Source organism: Oncorhynchus kisutch, linkage group LG21 (assembly GCF_002021735.2).
Source record: "Oncorhynchus kisutch isolate 150728-3 linkage group LG21, Okis_V2, whole genome shotgun sequence".
In the NCBI taxonomy this organism is placed as follows: domain Eukaryota; kingdom Metazoa; phylum Chordata; class Actinopteri; order Salmoniformes; family Salmonidae; genus Oncorhynchus; species Oncorhynchus kisutch.
Window position 1 is genome coordinate 13,040,549 of NC_034194.2, and position 12,383 is coordinate 13,052,931.

General features: G+C 40.8%; 1 protein-coding gene across 1 annotated transcript; it reads left to right on the plus strand.

The window, feature by feature from the left end:
* Positions 1 to 2,158: 2,158 nt before the first annotated feature.
* LOC109866609 (CMP-sialic acid transporter-like) lies at positions 2,159 to 9,837 on the plus strand. The gene is made up of 9 exons (XM_031800110.1): positions 2,159 to 2,455; positions 2,558 to 3,103; positions 3,483 to 3,663; positions 3,856 to 4,015; positions 5,454 to 5,606; positions 8,620 to 8,686; positions 8,777 to 8,953; positions 9,097 to 9,231; positions 9,466 to 9,837. The coding sequence occupies exons 2-9, from the start codon at positions 3,094 to 3,096 to the stop codon at positions 9,597 to 9,599; spliced, it is 1,017 nt and encodes a 338-aa protein (XP_031655970.1). The 5' UTR covers positions 2,159 to 2,455; positions 2,558 to 3,093; the 3' UTR covers positions 9,600 to 9,837.
* The last annotated feature ends 2,546 nt before the right edge of the window (positions 9,838 to 12,383 follow it).

The following is a 12,383-nucleotide window of genomic DNA, read 5'->3' on the forward strand; positions in this document are numbered from 1 at the left end:
TCTATTCAAAGTTGATCAGACTCTTACCCAGCAAGATGTTAGAACTTCTGGAAGTGTGTAGATTCACTCCATTTCATTATAACAACCAGGTTTGGCTGGTATCATGCCTGAGATCTTCGAGCAATGGGCTCATCGTCATCAGTGCTGTTTTTCCTTTGCAGTTGTGTGTGGACAAGCTCATGGACCAGAGGAGCCCTGCCCTTGACACGATTAAGAAGCAAGCCTACTTTGACATGAATTACAAGTCTCAACGTAATTGGGGGCTTTAAAATGCTCAAAGGATGTATGAACCAACATTTTATTCATATGGTCTACTAACTAAACACTATCTATGTTGAGACATGAGGCCATTGTCAAGTACCTTCTAAAGACATGGCATACTGGTCTTGTACCTATTCATCAGTTTAGCCTCAAAGGTCGTGTTTTGTGTCCCAGGTGAGTTCCTTGAGGATCACCAGCAGGTACTTCAGTCGAAGCTAGGCCCAGTGAGTCGAGAAATCCCTGACAGCCGAGTGAAAACACGTGAGGATCTGGAGGGCCTTTACCATAAATAAGATTGTCAGTAATGTTCTGCTGAGCTCAGGTCTGGTTTCCCCCACAGACATCACAACAGTGCGAGATGCTACAGGTACTCACAAGGACTATTTTATTCTCATTTTGTACAACCAGTTCAAGTGGCCATCCTTAGTTGCTATATCCATTTTTTGGACTAATAAATTAATTATATTTACCCATTGATTTTTGAATAAAAATAAATACCTTATGAGCATAGTTCAACTTGTCATACCCCATCAGAAAACAAAATACAAGCTTGTTTTTCTTCAGTGTTTGTAATAAAAGTACATTTAAACAAACACTGCAAAGCCTAAAAACATGATTAAAACTATAATGTTGATATCATGGATGGTCAATCCTTAAACCCATAGCGCTGTCTATGAATTTGAGTGGTTACATTTCTCCAGCCCCATCCCTCAGCTTTTTACCGGAACAGAGGTGGGGAGTATGCTTTGTTATTGTTTCAATTAAGGTATCCCTATTCACAAAGAAGGGAAAGTGCAAAATGGTAAGTTGTAATTACACTGGCCATGGAAGTGATAGTATTTACAATTTGGGAATCATCCCATTTTCCACCATTGAACAGTTTGTTCCTGTTTTGCTCATGTGTGTGTGTGTGCATGTGCGCGTGCGTGCGAGTGTTTTTAGCAGCTGCCTTACAAATCATCTTTTCCCAGTTGGAGCTGGGGACCTTCTTGTCCCTCATAAAGAAGGTCAAGGAGCAACAGCTCAACTGAGAACAAATGACAACAATCTATAACATTCATCATAATGTCTAGTAACCATCAACCCGCAACTAAAATGTCACAAACAGAACAATGGAAAGCATGTGTATTACAGAAATATACATTTGATCACTCTTAGTCATCTTAAATATTCCCATTACAGGGCAGTTTCTTCGGACACTGATTAAATCTAGCCCTACACTAAAAAGCAAGGGAATCTCCATTGAAAGTGCTCTTTAGTCCAGGGTTATGCTTAACCTACAGTATGTCTGGGAAACCGGCCCTTAATCTCTAGACCTCAACTCTCATACTCTATGTCCTCTTCCAGACCCATTTCACAGCTCCAGCAAAGTATTGATCAGAGCAGCCTCAGTAACATGATGGTGAACCTGCAGCCCTTAGTGGTTGCTTAGTCCCAGCTCTTCCCTGATGTTCAGTTGGAGGACATACTGGTGTCGGAGATCAAGAACGACGAGAAGAAAATGAAGGAGTTTTCAGGTAAGTACTGTGTTAACACCCTCACATTCACCAGCAGTATAGCTCTGCGTTTCTTACATCTCTATCATTAGCTCAAAACCATATTGACCCCCTTTGAGATCAAAACACAAGAGTAGCTCTTGCCTGAGATAACAGCTGAATTTGACAAATTACCACTGCAATACAAGGGAATTTGTGGTTATACACCAGTGGAGGCTGCTGAGGTGAGGAGGGCTCATAATAATGTCTGGAATGGAGTCAATGGAATGGTATCAACCACAATTCATGTGATTGCCCATGTGGTTGATACCATTCCATGAACTCCATTCCAGCCTTTTTTGTGAGCCCTCCTCCCCTCAGCAGTCTCCATTGTTATACAGTACACTCGTGAAGGATGGGCCAGGTGTGTAGATTTTTGAGGTGGCAATTGTATATATTGTTACATTGTTGTACAAATAATACATTTCCCCCCTTTTATTATTAAAAATATTCAAAAGAAGTGACTATGTTTTTTCCTGCAACCCAAGCATAGGAGTCCTGAAACATAGGGAGAAATACTATGTTTTCAGCTCCAAGGAGGCATGTTTAAGATTTGGATCCAAACCAGATGAGTACATAGCCCATGTGGCAGAGAAAGCAAAGCGGTCCCCTGAGCTTATCCAGCTCCTCCAACTGCCCGTGTCACTCCACATTCTGAGGTATGTTCACTTACAATATCATAATTCTTAAATTCCATCTTCAGAACTTGGCAGCGATAAAAAAAAAAATACCAACGGTGCACTGAAATTCTGTCTCTGCAGATCCAGTCAGGGGAGAGACTGTTGGTAACAGCAGCACTCAGGTGGACACGTATTTGTTGTAAACCAACATTGTGACGTTTTTTTCCAAGACAATCTTCATAGTAAAGTGGCCCACTCAATGCAGGCTAATCTAATTCACACGAGGAGGGATAATGTCACCCAAACCTACCTCCCCGAAGATGGTGCGTGCCAGTGCAAGAGGGATAGCAAGAGCAACGTCCCCAAACCTAATTTTCCACCGCTGAATAGTGGTATATAGGTGTAGTGGTGCAATTTATTTCCTTTTTATTTTTGTATCACAAAATGTAACGTGAGCGGCCACCACACTCCCGCACTCTAGGTGGCGGCATGCACAAACAAATGTGCGAACGCCATGATACCAAAGAAGAAGAAGACGACCTTATTCAGGATTTCATATCTGATAATCATACTTGTGATGTTCAGTCAGACGTGTCGTCAGACAGACACATCGGTAGGTGATCACGTTAAGTACCCAAGCATTCGTCTGACAACGGATCACAACAATCAAGTTAACCATGGCTAACGGTAAGTGAAATCTGCTAGCTATGCTTAACGTTATTTACTAGTTCCTGTTTCGGGAACAATTTAACGCAACAAGTTAGCCTAATACACTGAACTAAACAAATTGTCTTTGGTATTTTGCTATCCAGCTAAAAAAAAGAGACAGCTTCTCTGAACGGAAGGGCAATGCGAAGTAGCTAGTTAGCCACCTGCTGAGTCCAGATACAACTGGCTAGGCGACTGTCTAAACTTATCCCCCGGCTATATAGATTGTTCTTGTAACGAATGCGAATCTCGTCAGTAAGTGGCCGTACACACTGATTTTTGGTTCCTTGCCTCATTGTCTTACTTTCTGTGAACTTCACACTTGATGCTGTCAAGAATCATTGTCCTCTCTCTACAGAGCCAGTGAGTGTGATGTTCAAGGTCTACTGTCTGTCAGTGATGACACTGGTGGCAGCAACTTACACCGTGGTATTACGATACACAAGGACAGTATCATCAACAGCTATGTACTTCTCTACAACAGCAGTATGCATCACGGAAGTTATTAAATTGTTCTTGAGCCTTGGGATGTTGACCAAGTAAGTATATCCAATGTACTACCGTTTTCATGACCGTACATGTTCCAAATGCACTTGGATAGCCTTTTTCCATTGGTCTCTGCCTTGAAGAAATACTGTAGAACACCCTTGTGTTGAGTATTTTGTTGAATGAATATAAATGTCCCAGTAGCTCAGCATTTATATATGTTTGTCTTCATTTTCACCTTGCAGAGAAACTGGCAGCTTTGGCAGGTTAAAAGCGTCCATAGTTGAACATGTATTTTGGAGTCCAAAAGATCTGCTGAAACTGAGTGTTCCCTCTGTGGTCTATGCAGTTCAGAATAACATGGCCTTTATTGCCTTGAGCAATCTTGACGCAGCTGTGTATCAGGTATAAACTACACATTTCTTGATTTCTGCAGAACATGTCACATTAAGGCTGGACTTACAGTACCAGTCAAAAGTTTGGACACACTTACTCATTCAAGGGTTTTTATTTAAAAAATATTTTCTACATTGTAGAATTTATAGTGGAGACATCAAACTATCAATTAACACACATGGAATCACGTAGTAACCAAAAAAGTGTTAACCAAATCAAAATATATTTTAGATTTTTCAAAGTAGCCACTCTTTTCCTTGATGACAGCTTATCACACTCTTGGCATTCTCACAACCAGCTTCATCTGGAATGCGTTTCCAACAGTCTTGAAGGAGTTCCCACATGCTGAGCACTTGTAGGCTGCTTTTCTTTGACCATGTGGTCAAAATTATCCCAAACTATGTCAATTGGGTTGAGGTCGGGTGATTGTGGAGGCCAGATCATCTGATGCAGCATTCCATCACCCTCCTTCTTGGTCAAATAGCCCTTACACAGCCTGGAGGTGTTGGGTCATTGTCTTGTTGAAAAACAAATGATAGTCCCACTAAGCGCAATCCAAATGGGATGGCGTATTGCTGCAGAATGCTGTGGTAGCCATGCTGGTTAAGTGTGCCTTGAATTCTAAATAAAGCACTGACAGTGTCACCAGCAAAGCACCATCACACCACCTCCTCCATGCTCCTCCACCTCCTCACACCACCTCCACCATCACACCACCTCCTCCATTCCTCCTCCGTGGGAACGACACATGCGGAGATCATCCGTTCACCTACTCTGCGTCTCACTAAGACATGGTGGTTGGAACCAAAAATCTCAAATTTGGACCAAAGGACAGATTTCCACCGGTCTAATGACCATTGCTCGTGTTTCTTGGCCCAAGAAAGTCTCTTCTTATTGGTGTCCTTTAGTAGTGGTTTATTTGACCATGAAGGCCCAGATTCACACAGTCTCCTCTGAACAGTTGATGTCTGTTACTTGAATTCTGAAGCATTTATTTGGGCTGCAATTTCTGAGGCTGGTAACTCTAATGAACTTATCCTCTGCCGCAGAGGTAACTATGGGTCTTTCTTTCCTATGGCGGTCCTCATGAGAGCCAATTTGATCGTAGCGCCTGGTTTTTGAGACTGCACTTGAAGAAACTTTCTAAGTTCTTGAAATGTTGCGTATTGACTGACTCATGTCTTAAAGTAATCTTCTCTTTGCTTATTTGAGCTGTTCTTGCCATTAATATGGACTTGGTCTTTTACCAAATAGGGCTATCTTCTGTATACCACCCCTACCTGGTCACAACACAACTGATAGTTTTGATGTCTTCACTATTATTCTAAAATGTAGAAAATAGTAAAAATAAAGAAAAACCTTTGAGTAGGTGTATCCAACCTTTTGACTGGTACTGTATCTATACTTCCCCTTTGGCTCATATTCTCACTGTATCTTCCTTACCTAGGTGACCTATCAATTGAAGATCCCTTGCACAGCCTTGTGCATGGTCCTCATGCTGAACCGCTCTCTCAGCAGGCTGCAGTGGTTCTCAGTCTTTATGCTGTGTTTAGGCGTCACACTGGTCCAGTGGAAACCGGCAGAGGCCACTAAAGTCCAGGTACCCTTGGTGTTTCTGTTGTGGCTTTTTATTTAACATTTATTCATCCAGGAAGTCCCATTTGAGGTCAGAATCCCTATTTTACAAGGGAGACCTGGCCAATGGGCCTGTAAAGTGTATACTGGTTCGTTGCTGATGTTCTAATGGCTTGTTTACAACCCAAGTCTGAGGTTTGGAATTCTCTGCCTTGTCTATTTATTAAGAATCGTATACACTTTTCACATAGGATTTATGGAATGTTGCCTGTAAAAATGTTTAAAAAAAATTGGGGGCAGTGCAATGTTTATGACCCCCTTTCAAAACAGGCCCATTTTTACCACATTATTGCCAGCATAAACCTTTTAAATACATCCAATGGCATGAATAGAATATCATATTTTGAGTAGAATTATGTTACTGGTCTGTGCAGCCTATAAGCTACATGGCTGCCCCTTGCAAATGAAATCAATATTTTGTTTATTAAACAGACAAGACACATTTAGATTTCCTGTATGTGCTTTAGAAACCTTAGAAAATAAAATAGCAATTTATATTTTCCAAAGCATTGTGTTCACATTTCAACATTTTTGGAGATGCCAATACGCCGATCGAGCAAACTAATAGGTCTACACTTGATTTCTGCTACATTATTGCATGCGAAACATTTCTGATCCGTGATAGATGAGCAAATTAATAGATGACATTATCTATTCGTTTGCTCATTATCTCACATTTCTTTGAGACTAACATTTAGTTTAACAGCAGAGATTTGTATACACCTTGCTGTCTGTCTCCCTGACATTTACAACATTGTTTCAATATTCAAATTCGATCTCCAGCTGTCCCATAGTAATGAACGTGTCGGGACGAGACAAAGGCAGGCAGCGTTTCTCAGGCAGTCAAAATCATGAATCAGCTGGCATAATTTTTATGGATATATACACAACCGTTCAAAAGTTTAGGGTCACTGAGAAATGTCCTTGTTTTTGAAAGATAAAAAATAAAAAAAATATGTTAAAATAACATTAAATTGATCAGAAATACAGTGTAGACATTGTTAATGTTGTAAATGACTATTATAGCTGGAAACGGCAGATTTTTAAAAAAAAATTGGGGGAGGGGGGAATATCTACGTACAGAGGCCCATTATCAGCAACCATCACTCCTGTGTTACATTTGGATTATCTTACAAAGTGTATCATTTATAAGGCTAATTGATCATTAGAAAACCTTTTTGCAATTATGTTAGCACAGCTGAAAACTGTTGTTCTGGTTAAAGAAGCAATACAATTGGCCTTCTAAGCAGTGTTCCTGTAGATATTCCATAAAAAATCTGCCGTTTCCAGCTACAATAGTCATTTACAACATTAACAATGTCTACACTGTATTTCTGATCAATGTAATGCTATTTTAATGCACAAAATGTGCTTTTCTTTCAAAAACAAGGACATTTCTAAGTGACCCCAACATTTGTGTGACCGATAGAACGAACAACCAGCCAGCTTAGGTAGCAACCCTAGTTTTGTGTCAGGACTATATCTTGTGTAAGGATGAAATAGTATGAACAAATTAATCAAAATATATTTTTTTATTAAACTATCAATCATTTTTTCAATATGTTGGAAAACCTGGTTTGCCAGCCATCCATCGACTTTGTCTCGGGACTAACAACACCCGTGCCAATATATCCTCCAAACATCGGCTTCTCGGACATTATCACTTAATTATACCATGGCATTGTTGAATACTTGTTTCTGATTGGCTTGAAGGACATTCTAGAGCATTTATTATTTCCCTATAATGCACAGTATATTTGCATGGTAGAATTCAGTGGCTATAGTTCATTTTTACATGTTTGAGTTGCTTTTGAAAGCAAAAGTAGAATTGAAAACATTATTGGCATTGTTGAATTTGATTGTCATAATAGCAAGCTAGTACTGATGTTTTTGTTAGCTGAACTAGCAAGTCTGTTTGTTTGGCTACCAAGGCAACTACTGTCGCTATCTAGTGAACTTGCTAGCTACTTCAGTGGATGTTGAACACATTTCTAGCGGCAAATGTGTTACATCATAGCCATGGTATAAAAGGGATAATCAACTCGTTATCTGGAAAACAATGCAACTCCTTGGAAGGTGAGTTCCACTCCTCTAGACGTCATGGAACACACCCTCCATGAACACACCTTCAACTTGTTGTTGATTATCCCTTACACAATGCTGATTACTATAATGTGAAGCTGGGGAAGTTGATGCATTATCCCATAATGTTTTCAATATTTCTGACCAATTTAAGATCAGTCTGATGTAAATATAACGATTGGATGACTGGGAGTTTCAGTAAGCAGCCATTTGATACATGACTTTTTGCATTCGCCTACTTTATTCCAATATTTCCGTCATTCAGTGGTATTCAACCCCACAGTAATTCTTAATGGATTCATCCAGGTGTGGTTCAGAGAACAGCCCACCACTAAGCATGCACTATGTGAAGTGATGGGATGGTTACAGCCTAGTAATGGGTGCTGCCTAGCAAATAAATGTCTCTATTTGTGAGTGCTATTATATGGTACAATATCAGTACTAGTTGCATTTACAAGTTGTCTAAGTCATATCATCAACTGATTTCAGCCTGTAGAATGACTGTTGTTTGAATGGAATATTGGCAGTTCATTTGCCAGTTCCTCTAAAACTGTCTGGCTAGTGCAGAAATTGCTTATTTTATACTTATCACAGCACTGGCAAGCTTTGGTTGACCATTATGGCTGACCTCTCATAAGAAGGTTCATGTCCATTCTAGTATTATTAATTCTATGGTAGTTTGTGCCAATGTCGCTTTGGCATTACGGCTACGTTTCATACTAAGCCGTAGACAACTTTACCGCAATCATGAATTGGTCGGTTGGCGGAATTAAAAGTACAGGCTTTCCTTTGTTTACTGGCAATACCTTTTCAGATCTAAAGAAAAGCGTCAAAAAGTTGGGGGCTAAATGTCTTGGTATGTAAGGTGTATTCGATATGTTCTAATCTTTTTTTAGGTGGAGCAGAACCCATTTTTGGGGTTTATGGCCATTGCTGTGGCTGTGTTGTGCTCCGGGTTTGCAGGTAATCTTGGTTTATCTTAATACCTTTTTAAATATTCTACCTGCCATTATCATCATAATCTAATGGTGTCCCTTTTTTGTGTTTGAGCAGGTGTGTACTTTGAGAAGGTCCTAAAGAGCTCAGACACATCCCTATGGGTGAGGAACATCCAGATGTACCTGTCTGGCATTGTGGTCACCCTCGCTGGAGTTTACATGACTGAGGGCGCTCAGGTCATAGAGAATGGCTTCTTCTACGGTTACACGCCTTGGGTGTGCTTTGTAGTCTGTGAGTCAAAATTCAATATTGACACATGAACATATTCCCTATTTTCTACAATGCAAAAATAATTGTTGTTTCTTTATAAAAAAATGTCCTAACCTAAATTTGTGCGGTACATTGCATTTACATTTTGTATTTTCTTCTTCCAGTTTTGGCCAGTGTGGGTGGTTTGTACACCTCAGTGGTGGTGAAGTACACAGACAATATCATGAAAGGCTTCTCTGCTGCAGCCGCCATCGTTCTCTCTACTGTGGCATCCGTCACTCTGTTTGGGCTACAGATAAGTGAGTGAAATCATTCACATTTTTGTGGGCCTGGACTATCATAAGTTACTGTTCAGCCACTAGGCTTTTGTGTGGTCTCTGACACTCGAGTACTAATATAGTAATATTTTTTTTCTAAATTAATGAATATAGGGGAAACACTGATTAGAAGTGAAAAAATCTGAAAATATTTTTGAGTGAATTCATCAATAGTCCATGGCAGGTTTTCAGTAACCATTTTCCCTTTTCATGCAGCTGCTACCTTTGCTTGTGGAGCAATGCTGGTGTGTGTCTCCATATACCTTTATGGACTTCCGAAACAAGACACCACCAAGCTTCCAAGAGCAGACACAGACAAGGAGGCCAGGCAGAAACTGATCACTGTTTGAAGCCTGGGTCTGGAATAGCAAAGGTTTATGCTCTTTCCTGACCTCTGTGTTGGAGCTGCCCATGAGGCCCTCTTTCACACTGTGGTCTACTGTTGTCCCATAAGAGCGTCGGCAAGGAACTTCAATAATCTAGATGAATCATTATATCAGTAATGATGGAGCATAAAGTAAGGGAAATGTGGCGCTGAGGCAGGATGTATACATAGAAAATAAATACCATTTGGGTTTTTATTCCTTCTTTTTTGTTTACTGTGGGACTGCTGTTTGTAATGGACAACAATATTTTTCATGAACCACTGTCAATGTCAACTACTCCACTATTGACAAAGTACCGAATGTATATCCACAGCTGACAGAATCTCACCTGGGAGAGAGCTTGAGCATTTGCGGTGCATTCGGAAAGTATTCAAACCGCTTCCATTTTCCCACATTTTGTTACGTTACAGCCTTATTGTAAAATTGATTCAATTAATTATTTTCCTCAATCTATACACAATACCCCATAATGACAAAGCGAAAACAGGTTTTTAGAAATGTTTGCAAATGTATTGAAAATTTAAAAAAATCATACCTTATTTACATAAGTATTCAGACCCTTTGCTCAGGTGCATCCTGTTTCCATTGATCGTCCTTGATTTGGAGTCCACCTGTGGTCAATTCAATTGATTGTACATGATTTGGAAAGGCACACACCCGCACACAGTTGACCGTGCATGTCCGAGCAAAAACCAAGCCATGAGGTTGAAGGAATTGTCCGTAGAGCTCCGAGACAGGATTGTATCGAGAAACAGATCTGGGGAAGGGTACCCCCAAAAAAATCTGCCTCATTGAAAGTACAAGACCACAGTGGCCTCCATTCTTAAATGGAAGAAGTTTGGAACCACCAACACTCTTCCTAGAGCTGGCTGCCTGGCCAAACAGCAATCGGGGGAGAAGGGCCATAGTCAGCGAGGTGACCAAGTACCTGATGGTGAACCTTCCAGAGTTCACCCAGGAGGACAACCATCTTTGCAGCACTCCACCAATCAGGCCTTAATGGTAGAGACGGAAGCCACTCCTCAGTAAAAGGCACCTGACAGCCCGCTTGGAGTTTTCCAAAGGCCACCTAGAGGACTCGGACGATGAGAAACAAGATTCTCTGGTCTGATGAGACCAAGATTGAACTCTTTGGCTTGAATGCCAAGTGCCACGTCTGGAGGAAACCAGGCACCATCCCTACGGTGAAGAATAGTGGTGGCAGCAACATGCCGTGAGGATGTTTTCAGAGGCAGGGACTGGGAGACTAGTCAGGTTGAGGGAAAGATGGAGTAAAATACAGAGATCATTGATGAAAACCTGCTCCAGAACACTCAGGATGTCAGACTGGGGCGAAGGTTTACCTTCCAACAGGACAATGACCCTAAGTACACAGCCAAGACAGGAATGGCTTCGGAACAAGTCTGAATGTCCGAGTGGCTTTCTTTCTTTATAAATTTGCAAAAAAATTCAGAAAAATAGTTTTTGCTTTGTCATTATGGGATATTGTGTGTAGATAGAATTTGTTTTACATTTTAGAATAAGGCTGTAACAATGTGGAAAAAGTCAAGGGGTCTGAATACTCCAGAATGCACTAAGTGCCTGTACAGTTACATGTTAAAATCATGTTATTGGTGTGGCTGTCTTTGTCCATGTATATACTGAATACAAAAATATAAACGGAACATAGCGTTGGTCCCGTTTTTCATGAGCTGAAATAAGAGCACACATTTTCCATATACACAAAGCTTCTCTCATTTTGTGCACAAATTTGTTTACATCCCTATAGTGTTAATTTCTCCTTTGCCAAGATAATCCATCCACTTGCTAGGTGTAGCATATCAAGATGATTAAACAGCATGACCATTACACAGGTGCACCTTGTGCTGGGGACAAAAGGCCCTTCTAAAATGTGCTTTCGCCACAGATGTCTCAAGTTGAGGGATAATTTATATGGCATGCTGACTACAGGAATGTCCACCAGAGCTGTTGGCAGATAATGTTCATTTCTCCAAAGTTTTAGAGAATTTGGCAGTACATCCAACTGGCCTCAACCGTAGACCACGCCAGCCCAGGACCTTCACATCCAGCTTCGTCACAACCTAGGTTGCATCCCTGAAAACCGGATGCATCCGCTTGTTGGCAACTCCGCTACGGGTGCATAAAAATTAAAGATCACTTGTAATTCTGATTAGTAAGCAACTGAGTTACTGCACACATTAAGGCAGAATTTCCCAAACTCGGTCCTTGGGACCCCAAAGGGTGCACGTTTTGTTTTTTTGTCCTAACTACACAGCTGATTCAAATGATTAAAGCTTGATTAGTTGGTCATTTAAAACACCTTGGGGTCCCGAGGTCAGAGTTTGGGAAACGCCGCCTTAATGTGTGCAGTAACTCAGCTGCTTCCGATAAGAATCTGCCGTTACTGATGTGATGGCGTTGATAGTTGGTGTTGAGTAGATGCAAAAAATTTGGAAACCCTGCATTAAGTGGTTGGGCAACAAGGAATACAGGTAGGACAGGCTGTCAAACAACTTAGCATATTGAGGATTACAGTACGTTTGGTACAGAGAAATGCTCGGAGGGATCGTCTATTGTAGGCCTTGCTGTAACAACAGTGTGGAATGCACAGTGTTGTTGGATTGACAGTAGCATGGTTGCAAAACGAGATCTGTCAGGAATATCATCAGATATTTGGCCAGTTCCCTAACCTGTCAAAGCAAAGACAATTGGATTTGATGCAACCAGAAACCAGTCATTTATCATGTG

Bases quoted from the DNA above. Each gene is read 5' to 3' on its own strand.
- LOC109866609 (XM_031800110.1), top strand. The intron at 3,664-3,855 runs GTAAGTATATCC...TTCACCTTGCAG, and splicing joins AGCCTTGGGATGTTGACCAA to AGAAACTGGCAGCTTTGGCA. The intron at 4,016-5,453 runs GTATAAACTACA...TTCCTTACCTAG, and splicing joins TTGACGCAGCTGTGTATCAG to GTGACCTATCAATTGAAGAT.